The sequence below is a fragment of the Loxodonta africana genome, chromosome X (genome assembly GCF_030014295.1).
Source record: "Loxodonta africana isolate mLoxAfr1 chromosome X, mLoxAfr1.hap2, whole genome shotgun sequence".
Lineage (NCBI taxonomy): Eukaryota > Metazoa > Chordata > Mammalia > Proboscidea > Elephantidae > Loxodonta > Loxodonta africana.
The window spans coordinates 145,327,261-145,341,242 of record NC_087369.1 but is presented as its reverse complement, the minus strand read 5'-3'; the positions used below and the strand labels follow the sequence as shown (position 1 = coordinate 145,341,242).

Below are 13,982 nucleotides of genomic sequence, written 5' to 3'. Positions count from 1 at the left end.
GGAGCCGTGAATGTCATCCTTATTTGGAATGACGGGGCTTTTCTCAGACCAAGGGGAAAACTGACTTTGGAGTATTTCAAAAATCATGATTTGGTACGGAAAGGGATAGATTCTGCTCCTCAGGATACTAATGGTAGCTTACGCACCGCCTACGTGAAATGTGGAGAAAAAGACGGTAATTTATGGAAATTACACTTGTGCCACTCTACTGAGGCTAATGGACTGTGGCTGTGTCTGTATCATCTAAAATCAAGCCTGCGCATCATAATCTGGTCATTTTGGCCACTTTGATAGCTGACTCGGATCATTATATGGCTGATCCGAATGACTCAGTTGAGACTGGCTATTGACATGACTGAAAATAAACCTACTTAAAATCAAAGTGGTTATTTTCATGGCCTCTTGTCTACGTGGCTATTGACTTGGGCAATTAGGTGGTTACTGTCATGGTATACCTTTGGGCATGGAGAATTTGGGTGATTATCCACGTAGAAATGGCCTAATAGTATCTGCAAACCTCAGCATAGATGGAAAAAGAGAGCTTCTGTGGAATCAGTGTTGAATGCTCACAATTATTCATTCTCCTCTCAAGAATTTTCTTATTAGCTTCAACAGAATATTTGGTGGAATTTCCAGCACTTTCTTCCCTTGTATGGCATGAATTCCTAAATCTTTTCATTGAGAAAGGGGTACAGTGGAACCCCCAGGGAAGATGCTTTCGCCGGCATTTGTATATTTCCCTTCTCTCATTAGTGAAACTATGGCCACTTAAGCCCACATTTCACGTGGAGGCTATATAAAAAGTAACTGATGGGTCAGCCCCATCACATTTTATAAAAGATCTATCAAAACAAGACAAGGCTTTATAGGTGAGTTAAAAAAGACCCGCCATTTTCCAGCATCTTCTCCCCTATTAATGCAGCAACAGAGTGGTGAACATTCATTTCAAACAGGTTTGTTGCATAAGGCAGATTTGGAGGTTAGCACAATGAAATGGCTGTGAAATGCTGTGCATTTAGAGTTTACGAAAGTGCCTTACAAGGAGCACTGCATACCTTTTGAAAACATACAAGAGGAGGCACGGAGTTAATGAAAGTAAATTAGCAACAAGAGAAAACCAGACATATAAAAACATGGCAAAATATGCGTACCAAATAATATACAACACTCTTGTTATCTGTAATCCTGAGAAACTAGAATTTCTGAGGTACTAATAAAATGTCTTTTATGACCTCTGAAATGGTAATAAAAGTGAGCTATGTGCTGTAACCTTCATCCTGTAAGTAAATTTTGAAAGCTGCACTTTACTAGCTGTACAAGATGAAGAGCTTGAACTGCAAACCGCTTCTCCTTTGCACAAACTCTTCACCATTCCCCCCACCCCAACCTTTTCTTTCTTCCAAAGTATGCATCATTGCTGCGCTCCATTCAAGGCTGTATCTGTGACAGATTTTTTAAAATGTGCAGAATCAGTCTTTGGCTCTTATAGTCTTTTCCAATGGGAATAAGCAACCACGTCCCCAAGACTGAACACTCCGGCTTTCAGCCAGAAAAGTCATGAAGTAGTTGTAATAAAAATTCTGCTATGACTTTGTTAATTTATCACCACATCACTACTGCTTTGAGGTGGATTTGCAGTAGGAGGAAGACACTGGTCATACAACAGCAAAGGGAAGAATATTGCTTAAAATGGAGCCCAAAACTCCTATTGTCTTTGATCCCATTCATTTTATACCCTTCATGTCTGTTATGATTCTACACTTACTTTCCATTTTAAAGACGGCTCTATGTGTCAACTAACCTGGATGGTTCCCTTGCCCTCTCCTCCAAAGTACTTAATAACTGGAAAACTGGACAGGAGAGCAATGCCTTTGTAATAATCTATACACAGTAATCTGGTTCAAACTAATCTGTTCTTTCCATTCTCTCTGTCCTAATTCCCCCAACCCTCTTGTCTTCAACTTGGCTAGCCCACAGATATCCCTGCAACTTCACAGAAAGTCAGCAGGGGGAGTATTTGTCTGGAAGGTCTGGGCTCTGGACTCCTTAAGGGTTCTAGCAAAGTTTTACAAAGGAAACAGGTTTCTGACTAAAAATAAAGTTGCAGCCCCCTGTCAATATCAGTAAGACATTATGGGACTTATAGCGACCCCATAGGGTTTCCTAGGCTGTAAATCTCTACGGAAGCAGACTGCCACATCTTTCTTCTGTGGAGACACTGGTGGTTTCGAACTGCCAACCTTTCGGTTGGCAGTCGATCGCTTTAACTACTGCACCACCGGGGAGCCTTTATTGTGGGATAGTACAATCAAAATATTTGCAGGAGATGTAATCCTTAGTGAAAGCAGTATATGGGTTCAAGACAGAATGTTGAAGATTATTTCTTCTTATCAGAAACCAGCTATTTGTTACTGATGAGAATTCCAACTGTATTCCTAAGGAATTTTAGGAACTAAAATGCAAATGCAATATTATAAAAAAAATTGTCACTGATGAGAAGAATTCCAACTGTATTCCTAAGGAATTTTAGGAACTAAAATGCAAATGCAATATTAGCTATTAATATTTGTGAAACTAGGATAGCTAAATGCAGCCAGCTTAAGAATAACAATAACAATAAACCCAAAAAGCCATACCCATTGCCGTTGAGTCGATTCCGACTCATAGCAACCCTGTAGGACATAGTAGAACTGCCCCATAGGGCTTCCAAGGAGTGCCTGGTGGATTCAAAATGCCAACCTTTGTGGTTAGCAGCCATAGCACTTAACCACTAGGCCACCAGGATTTCCAAGAATAGCAATGGCTAACATTTATTGAGAATTTTCTATATACCAAGGCAGGCGCTGTGCTTTACATTTTACCAATGAGGAATTGAGGCTTAGCAAGGTCTGGTATCTTGCCCCAGGTTACACAACTGCAGATTGTGAATCACGTACAGCTAACTCCAGCACCCACATGCTTAATCACTTCGCTCCCTCTTCCCTCTTGTAGCTACAGGCCTGGATCTTATCTGGCTGCTCCCACTGCCCATCTCTCCATACTCCACTCGGGGCGAAAAGGGTTTAATTGAATCTCCTCACACCTTCTTCCTCCTATTCCCACCAAAAAATTGGTTTTTATCTGGATGTAACCTCAGCTTATTAAATTGATTACCCTTGCTAAAGTTGATTTGGCCTCCAGCAACATATAGAACAAAGTAATTCACTTTGAACAACTGAAACCCAGTGCTGTTGAGTCGATTCCGACTCATAGCGACCCTATGGTAGTTGAAAATATCAAACCTAATACTGACACAGACTCTCCAAGCTCCTAGGTTGCTATCAATAGCTTTATTTGATGGAGATGGACTGATGCCAGCAGTTTTCCTCATGATGGCTCATTGGTGATTTCCCACTTTTACTTTGAGTGAACACATGATCGACGGCATTTCAAGTGCTCACTACCTATTTTCTTTAACAGCCAGGGGAAAGGCAGAGTTTCATAAAAGGCTGGGAGACTAGAACACAGCTCTCGTGAATAAGCACACCTTTAGGTCGCTAGTGAGAGACAGTGTACAATAGTGGAAATGATTGTACTACTGGCTTAGTGCTTAAAACCCATGACTTTGGGTTCCATCATGTCTTCCCTCGGGGTACTTGTTCCTTTGTCTGTGATATAAGAAAGCCAGTATAAAGTGAAAAGAACGTGGGTTTGGGAGTCCGAGTCAGGTTTGAATGCTTGCTCTGCCATTAGCTTCGTGACTGGGCAAATCATTGAACTCAAGCATCGCCTTCTTCAGCTTAAAAATAAGTGTAATGCTCACCCTGCGGTGGTGTTTTGAGGATTCACATCCATGTGATAATGCGAGTAAACTGCCCATACACAGCAGGAGCTCAGTGAAGGTGGCTGTCGCTCCACCCACAGTTAAAGGGGAAGAGTTGGACTAATTTATCTCTGACATCTCCTCCTGCTTTAATACTGATAATTCTACCTTAAAGTGTGGTCTCTTATAATTCCTTGACTTGCTGCAATTAGGAGAAAAGTCAGCGAGTACAAAGCATGTTAACATCCTGGGGTTTCTGGAGAGTTTGCCTTCCAAGCGTGGTCATTACACAGAAATAAAGTATAATGCTGGTGTTTGCAGTCAAGGCAGCCATGAATCTTAGAGTCCAACTATGTTATTATTGGGAATGTCTGAATCTGTTAATAGAGAAATGCATTACAGTGGTATTTGCTGCTATACAATTGAGCACAAATATGTAACCCATGGGGCTCTCAAGACAAGGAGAAACATATTTCCTCCTTACTAAAAACTGGTATATAATAAATATGCTCAGAAATATGACATTTTATTAAGAGGCTTAAAGATATAATTTCTTTGGAAGGACACAAAAAATAGTATTGAAGGGGGGATTACCCATATGGTAGAAAACATAGAGCTCATAAAGGCAATAATTTATTACTCAAAAGCACAATAAGGATAATATGTTATTCTAAGCCCCCCCCAAAAAAACCCGAAAAAACAAAACAAAACAAAAAAACCCAAACTTACTGTAGAGCGATTCCAACTCATAAATATCAATTTTTTAAAAATAAAGACTGAATCCAACCCTGCTCTATAGGACAGAGTAGAACTGGTCCATAGGGTTTTGTTGGTGGGTTCCAACTGCCAATCTTTTGCTTAGGAGCCGGGCCCTTAACCACTGCACCACCAGGGCTCCTCTTGTTACTCTAGTGTTATTCCACTAGTGTTATTCCTGAGTTGAGTTGCGACTAGCATTTTAAAAAGGGAAACAAAATAGAAAGTATCAGAGTACCTGGCCCATTGTAAGGGTAATGTTTGGTGAAACTTCTGTTATATACACATATGCGTACTGAGTCAATGGAAAATTTATTTCTTACTGTGGGTCATGGTCAAAAAATTTGAAAGCCATTTCTCTATAGGACAGTATCTACTGCAGTACAATAAAATCTGTATCTTGGAAAAAAGCATTTGATATATCCCAGTGCCACAGAAGAGCCACAGCTTAAATTCTGTTACCAAAAAAAAAAAAAAAAAATCTGTCCAGCTTGTCATTTTGAGGTCGTCATCTTTCAGTTATTACTTAAGGAAGCAATATACTTAAATGCTTCTAAAAACCAATGGTTTTTTGAAAGTCCTGTTTGAGTATGCAGACTAGTAGGCAGCACTTCAGTGGGGATATCACAAATTTAGTTCTGAAAATTCACTTACAGAAACCAATAAACTCTCCAGCCTTAACGACTCTTTAGCATTGTCTCAGCACGGATTACCAGCCATTTGAAATATCATTCAGTTACAGGGTCATTCAGAAAGCCTAGTTTCTTGAAGTGAATGTTTAAAAAAGAAAAAAAGAAAGCCACAAAACAAACTCCCAGATAATATTACAAAATAACACGCCTTCAAAAAAAAATTTTTTTTCAAAGCACAAAAGGAAAAGGGAATCAAATAATTTGGAGATGACCTAGCAGATTGAGGAGGGTGAAAAAGTGTGATATGAAACCAACGTGCTTAGACAAATGAGGTTTGTCCCACACATGCTATACTAAAAAGTTGCTGAATACCTGTGAGTTATACTGCAAAGCTTCCTTTGAAATGTTTTGTGTTCCAAATGGGTAATCTCTAAATGAAGTATGTTCTTAAAACATGGAAGGTAACCTCTTGAGTCCTTATGTTCTAAATAAAAATCCCTATATGTTTGTATAATTGATTCTGGTCTGTACTTGGATCAATGTTTGATTTTACCAAAAACTAAAACCTTTTATATCAGAAATAGCACTTTTAAACTATAAAGATATTATGTTTACTTATAATATTTTATGATTATGAATTTACCACCATCTTTTTTTTTTTTTTTTAGATGAGTTAACACTTTCAGTGGGTAAGACCCAGGACACTCACAGTATTTTTTAACACCTTTACTAAGATAATTTGCATACTATAAAATCCACCAATGTAAATAAATACAATTCAATAATTTTAATAAATTTAGAGTTGTGCAACCATCAACACAATCCAGTCTGGAACATTTTCATTACCCCCAAAATTTCCCTCATGCCCTTTTGCAGTTCATCCCCATGGGGCTGGGACTAGGATAAGGTGAGTGAGGCATTTGCCTCACATACAAAATTTAAGGGGTGCTAAAATCTAGTAATCAAGATAAATAATATTTTAATGCAATATTTAAAAAGAATCAAATTTAAGGCAAAAAAGCCATGATGAACAGAATATCAAAATTTTAAATAAAGACTGGATCCAACCCTGTTTTTGATCTACTCAGCCTCACTTGCCTCAATCTAACCCTGGCCTTGATTATCCTGGCACTCTCCACTTCCCCAGGCCTTACAAACACTAAAGTATTTTCTGTCTCTATGGATTTGCCTATTCTGGATAAATGGAATTGTATACAGAGTAGTCAATAAATGGAATTCATTGAGTGGAATCCTACAATAAGTGGCCTATCATTCACTTGTGTATTGTGTGAGATAAGGGTCTAAGATCATTTTTTTTTTTTATCTGTGGGCACCCAGCTGTTCCAGTGCCACTTGTTGAAGAGACTATCCTTTCTCCATTGAATTGTCTTGGCATCTTTGGTGAAATTTGTTAGTATGTAGTCTTACATAAGTACATATATAGTATATACAACCATATAAGTATATATATCATACTATATTAGTACATAAGCTGTTAAAAAAAACATAAAAATACAGTTGATTTTCGGATACTGGTCGTGTATGTGACAACTTGGCTAAACTTGTTTACTATTTCTCATCATATTTTTTTTGTGGATTTCTTAGGATTTTCTACATATAGGATCATGTCATCTGTGACTAACTAAAAACAAGTGACTAAACAGTTTTATATCTTGTTTTCCAATCTGCATGTCTAAAGGGTCATACTTGCCTTGTTCCTGATCTTAGAGAGAAAGCATTTATTCTTTTACATTAAGTATTGTGTTAGATGTGGATTGAGGAATTTTCCTTCTATCCTAGTTTGTTGAGAGTTTTTATCATGAATGGGTGTTAGGGTTCATGTTTATCATTTTAAAAAATATTCTTGTTTTTATTTTTACACCTAGCTTCCTAGGGGTTCTCCTGTGTCTGTGTAGCTTAGTGGTTGGTCACTGACTGGAAAGAGGTTGTGTTCAAACCCCTTGAGCTAGTAAAGCTTCCATCCTCTGCTGATGAATGAGTGTCTGCGGAAGGCAGTACATTAACAGTTCAGGCCATTTTAAAGTCTGTTTTGTGTTCTACTTTCCACAGGGCCCTTTGAAGTCTCCCGTGCACATGTGCACAGCCTCAGGGTCAGCCAGGAGTGTGTGAAGAGTTTGGGCCCTTTCCAGATTTCTACTGTGTATTTGCACAGCCTCAGCCAAGAATATGTTTGCTTCAACCACAACAGCCACCTCAGGCTAGTAGGGCTGAGTCATGACCCTCCTCCACTTGCTGATCTTTAAGAAGTCATTTCCAACACAACACTGCTGGGTATGGACATTGCCCACTGCTCCAAATTGAGAGAACCCCCTTTGAGAGTATTGGACCTGCCTTGCCCTGGCAGAACCTCTATGCTGACCAAGATAGGTATGGGAATAGGAGCCTTCCCAGGGCGGAACACCACACACTCCCATGTTCTCACCTGAAGTTCAGTAGTTTTTCAAACACAAAAACGTCTTGATTTCCAGGGTGTTGAAATGGTTGCTTTTTTTTAAAATCAATTTTGTCCGGTTTTATGGTTGCTTTTTTGGGGAGAGACTTTTCTCATCTCTTCACTAGGCCATAGCTGGAAGTCCCACTTCACATACAATATTTTTCTTACAAACTCACCACCAGTTACTTTTATGGGAGTTAACAGTTGAAGTAGGTTGGTGAGGCCCAGGATACATCCTGAATGTGGTGAACTTTCAATCAACCACATGGCTATAATCTAAAGCCTCAAAATGCCCCTTTCCCTAATCATCAATGCATATGAAAGTCCAGTATTAAAGCTTCATTGCTTTGGGCAATGACTTAAGTTATCCTTGGAAAGTAGAGAGAAGTTCATTGAAGGCAGGTCTGGGAAGGACACTACAATGGAGAGTTCTAGGCAGTCTGAGGGCAAAATGTAAAAGAGGACACTGAAAGGGGAGGGTGGGAAGGTTTTACAGAAGAACACTATCTTCTTTCAAATTTTGTCTAGATCCAATCTCTAGACAAACGAGAAAATATTTTAGCTTATTTAGTGAGGAAACCATGCCTGTTTGATCTGATGGAATTAGATTTATCTGGATAATATTAATATTAGCTGGCAATGTTGGCTTTATCCAGAGCTCAACTGTTTGCTGATATATATATATATATAAATATATGATATCACAGAAATACATGGAAGACATTCAAAACACCACCACTGACACACTCACTTCATGGATGCAAGCAAACAAAATGGCTTGATGATAAATTTTGTCCTGGATGGAATGTTAAATGAAAGAGATCTGGACTTGAGATGGGTGAACACCAGATGTACATGAATGGAGTATGACCATAAAATGCAAGGGGGCGGCAGGTGTGACATGGAAACAAACCTTGGAGAAATATCACATCCTTGCTGCATAAAGGCACCCAAGGAAAACCAAAGACTGTTAAATATTCCAAATTCATTTGGAGGATCAGGAGGGCTCTGTGGATCACGGGGTTCTTCATTGTTGTCTTCCAAGTGCCATTCATAAGGGCTGAATCTGCTGACTAGGAACAGAACTACACTGACTCCGATGTAAGCGAAGACGATACACATCCAGATCTCATAAGCCAAGGGATCCAGAAATGAAAATACGCCTGGTTTTGACTTCTGAGGCTTCTTTATCATGATGGAGATGCCCAGGCTCATAAACGGCTTTGAAAAATCTATGACTTCTTCCCGGACCAGTGTTATAGTGAGTGGGGCAACAGCTATATCAGCTCTCTGGAAAAAAAACAAAAACAAAAAAACAAAAACATATGACTTTCAGAGACAGTCTCTCAGTCATTTACCACTTAATATACTTTTTGGTGGAAATATAAAATTTTCAATCACTACAAGCAATCAACTTGCCAATGCTTAGGGTAGAAAATCAGTAGCATTCAGTGGGTTCCAAAGTGCTTTAACTTGACGATCCCAGGGAAAGGACACTGGCCTTTTGTCCTCTGAGACATGCAGGCTTAGGGCAACTCAGCCATTTTTTTTTTCTTCTAAAAATGACTTTTACTATCTCGCAACTCAACTTGTACTCCCTTGTGACATATCACCGTTTAACTCTTGTTTTCTTATTTTAATTTACATGTTCTTATGTCTTAGTTCCCACACTTGACTGGAAATTTCTGTGGGGCAAGCATAATAGCCTCTACTTACATCTGCCTCCCCACCTCACCACCATGAGGTGCAACACAGGGCCACCGAACTCAGTTAAAGACTGGGTGCTCGTTATCTTCGATTATCCTTAAATTATTTTTTAAGAGTATGCATGTCAAAATGCAGGTTCTTGGAAGGCAGGGAATCTCTATTCCAATTTTATATCTATCACAGCAACAGATCCTAAGCTAAAGAAACTGCAGAAGCCTAAAAATACATTGTTGGTTATTGAATATGATACATGCAAACATGAAAGAATTCTGCATGGACAATGACAAGGGTGAAGCAGTTATTGGAATACATATTAATTTATAGAGTAAGCCGTATTTTCTGGTGACAAATATCAGTGTAGCACTTGCATGTATTCGATCAATAAAATAAGTGTATCAGTAGTGCCCTGCATAATTAGCTCAGGCAGAGGCAGACAATGTTTTTATATTAATCTTGGGAAAATAAGCACTAGAAGTTTCTGAACTTCTTTCTCTCTCCCCCCTCCACCGCATAATTGTTCCTTTGCAATGGTACTAAATTTTAGTTTAGTGCCAGGCTGTAAAATGCACACAAAAAATGCTTCTAACTAAGGAAAGGGTTTTTGATGGTATACCAGATACAGAGTGAAAAGATCCGTTTTGGTGATCAATTTTTTTCTCTGTTAAACACATTTATGCCTTAATATCTCTACCAATCAGGGGAGGTAGGGGAAGGAGAACCATGAAGTCAGAGGAATATCTGAGATACAGCATATTTTCAAAGAAATGAAGTTTTGCTACCTTGAATTATGTATCATAGCTCAAACAGGTTAAGAACTATTGCTGAATTAATTTAAGGGGAAATGCAGATAATAAACTTCTAGCTAACATTTACTGAGCACTTGCTCCATGTGAGGCACTGTGCTAAGCACACTTTATACATTATCACACTTAATTCTCACAGCAACCTTAAAGTCAGTAGTTTTATCATTCCCATTTTAGAGATGGGGAAACAGAGCCCACTGAGAGGCTGGGATTAGAACCCTGGTTTTCAGATTCCAGAACCCACTGTCTTAGCCATCGTAATAGTCTCACTCTATAGATATTTGCAGGTTTCTACTACACATTACTTTTACATACAATTATCAACCTCAGCCAGCTCCTCTCAGGTTCACTCTGAAACATATTTGAGTACCTATTCTGTGTCAAGGAGTCCCTGGGTGATGCAAATGGTTAGGCACTGGACTACTAACTAAAAGGTTGGCAGTTCGAACCCACCCAGAGGTGCCTCAGAAGACAGGCCTGGCCATCTGCTTCTGAAAGGTCACAGCCTTGACAACCTTATGGAGCAGTTTTACTCTGCATACTTGGGGTCACCATGAGTCGGAATTGACTCAATGGCAACTACCAACAACGATTCTGTGTCAAGAACTATTTTAGGTGCTGGGGATGAAGCAGAGAACAAGACAGAGAAAACAGACAAAAATACTTAACTCTCACGGAGGACATTCTACATTCACTACATCCTAGTGAAGTTGCAGGAAGTATGCATTTATTGAATAAAGCCTGCTGACCAAATCTACTTCGGCAGATCACCAACCTTCTCAGTCACCATTTCTAGGAATAAACCTATCACCTATCACTCCAAGGTATGTTCTCTTAAATCTGTGAATGATGCTTATTCCCAACTCTCCCCAGGCTCCAATCCTTACTAGTCTTACTCTCTCTGCAGATGATCTTGCCTTTACTTTACCGAGATGATGGAAGCCATCTGATAAGAGCTCCCTTACCTCAGTGTCCCTCTTCATTTTCTCAACATGTTGCTGCATCTTCATCCATCCCTTCTGTCATTCCCATCTCATGGAAGGAGACCCTTTTTCTTTCTAAGGTTTTATCTATTTATTCCTTGCATCCTATAATCTTCTGTTTCTTCTTAAACCCCAGCTCCGTCTATTGTCTCTTTTACATCATTAATTTCTCCTTCTGCATTAATCTATCCCAATGGTTCCCAGAGTGTGGTCCCTGGACTAGCAGTATCAGCGTTACCTGGTAACTGGTGAGAAATGCAAATTTATCAGTCATACAGAATCAGAAACTCTGCAGGTGGGGCCCAGAAATCTGTTTTATCAAGCCCTCTAGGTGATCCTGATGCTTGCTGTAATTTGAGAACCACTGACTTGTCCTATTAGCTTAAAACCATCCTCAGGTAGTTCCCTTTATTAACAAATAAAAACAAAACAGAAACTACTCCTCCCCACTTTTTTGATCCTGTTGTCCCCTTGACCACAGTACATCTCCCTCTATTACCACTAAACTTCTTGAAAGAATACACCTTTACTATGTCCCAATTTCAACACCACTTTCTCCTGACTCACAGTGACCCCGTTTGTGTCAGGGTAGAACTGTGCTCCATAGAGTTTTCAATTACTGATTTTTCAGAAGTAGATCACCAGGTCTCTTATCTGAAGCACCTCTGAGTGGACTCGAACCTCCAACCTTTTGGTTAGGAGCTGAGCAAGTGACCAGTTTGCACCACCCATGAACTCTATTTTCTCCATTAGCCCTGCTATCTAATGTCTATCCCCTCCAATTTATTGAAATTGTTTCTTGAACTACCTACTTGGTTACCAAATTCAAAGCTCTTTCCTCAGACATCAACTGCTCATGTGACACTACGGGACTTTGGCACTATACACTCTCTTACTGTGGGTCTTTGATACTGAAGAGTATAGGTTCTCCTCCTACCTTCCTGAATGGTCATTCTCTGGCTTTCTTCTTAGTTCTATTCTCTCATTCGAGGTGTGCCTTTGCAGCTCCACAGTCTACTCATGGTACCTGGCTCTAGAGATAGTCAGTGAAGGTTTGTGGTATAAGCAAGATGTCGTCCTTCACTATCTTCTCTAACTTTGTTGCAGATGATTCCTGAATTGCCAGCCTTGTCCATTCGCCCCAGTTAGATATTTCTAACTGGAGGGGAGCCAAAGACAAATTTCATCTGTTTTACCCTTTTGTCTGAGCCTGCAGCTCCACAGTCTACTCATGGTACCTGGCTCTAGAGATAGTCAGTGAAGGTTTGTGGTATAAGCAAGATGTCGTCCTTCACTATCTTCTCTAACTTTGTTGCAGATGATTCCTGAATTGCCAGCCTTGACAATTCGCCCCAGTTAGATATTTCTAACTGGAGGGGAGCCAAAGACAAATTTCATCTATTTTACCCTTTTGTCTGAGCCTGGACCTGGTCATAGAAACAAAGGCTACTCAGGGAAAGGTAGCAGTTTTTGGGCAGAGAGTCTGAATCAGCTAAAGAGTCTTGTCATGCCAAGAGAATTCATAGATAAAGCCACTGCCTATCCATGCCAGCATGTTTCTGCCTCCTGCTCAGAAAATGCAAATGCCCTTCTAGTGTCATTTCCCATTTGATCTAACTTGAATTTAATTATACAATTTAACTAGTTTTTTTTTTTTGAGGTTTCAAGTCTAAAAGATCAATAGTTCTAGGAGAAATTGCCTTTCCTTTGTTTTGGAAGGAAAAAACTAAGGGGGCATTTGTATGAGAAAATTACTTTGGACTGAATTTAGGGGAATTGGGCTCCTTTTCAAGCAAACGAAGAAAGGCGTTTGAGAATCTTGACTTCCTTTCAAAGAAAAAACTCAGTAAGTGAAACTCAAACCCATTGTTTGGGAGTCGATTCTGACTCATAGCCACCCTGTAGGGCAGAGTAGAACTGCCCCATGGGGTTTCCAAGACTGTAATATACAGGGTTGCTATGAGGCAGAATTGACACGACAGCAACGGGTTTTGAAATCTCTGTGGAAGCAGACTGCCACATCTTTCTTCCGCAGAGCAGCTGGTACTGCTGACCTTTTGGTTAGCAGCTGAGCACTTAACCACCGCACCACCAGGGCTCCTTTGTAAGTGAACACCCACAGCTAAATACTGACAGGAGGTGGCTAGATAGACAAATCAGGACTACTTGTCTGGCTCCCAGGAACACTGAGCCAAAGAACAGATTCCCAAAGGAGGCTATTCCTGGTCTGAAGTACTTTTGAAATCACAAAAGACAACAGAGAAGAATCTGTTTCCCTCAGGCACTTGCCTTTTTTCCTCAGTCTGGCATTTTTGCCTTTTCTTAATTGTTGTTTTCTAAGGAGCTTTTTCAAAGAATGTGAAGTTTGTTTTTTTTGGAGGGCGCTAGTTGGAAACCCTGGTGGTGTAGTGGTTAAGAGCTATGGCTGCTAACCAAAAGGTCAAGTCCACCAGGCCCTTGCTCCTTGGAAAACCTATGGGGGCAGTTCTACTCTGTTGTGTAGGGTCACTTTGAGTCGGAATCGACTAGTCAGCAACAGGTTTAGTTTTTTTTTCCCCCTCAGTGAAGAATGGTGTTAAATCTGTGTTCAATTAAAGCTTCATTGTTGTGGACCTGGGGGTGGGGGAGGGAGGGGAGGTGTGGTAGTCTCCTTCAGTAAAGATTACAGCCTATGAGCACTTCTACTCTGTCCTATGGGGTTACTGTGAGTCGGAATAGACTCTAGGGCAGTGAGTTTGGTTGTGGACCTGACTCAAAAATGAGAATTCCCCATGCCCAACTTAAAAAAAAAAAAAAAAAAAGAACCTATCGCAGATGAAAAAAGACAAAGGAACAGAGAAAAGC

At 39.9% G+C, this 13,982-nt stretch overlaps 1 protein-coding gene across 2 annotated transcripts in view; it reads right to left on the bottom strand.

The window, feature by feature from the left end:
* GRIA3 (glutamate ionotropic receptor AMPA type subunit 3) overlaps positions 1 to 13,982 on the bottom strand; it is a 321,376-nt gene that overhangs the window by 65,583 nt on the left and 241,811 nt on the right. For both annotated transcript variants that reach the window (XM_003414763.4, XM_003414762.4), the window contains exon 11: positions 8,559 to 8,935. In XM_003414763.4, the coding sequence (XP_003414811.1) occupies positions 8,559 to 8,935 (377 nt within the window). The remainder of the gene's footprint in view (positions 1 to 8,558; positions 8,936 to 13,982) is intronic.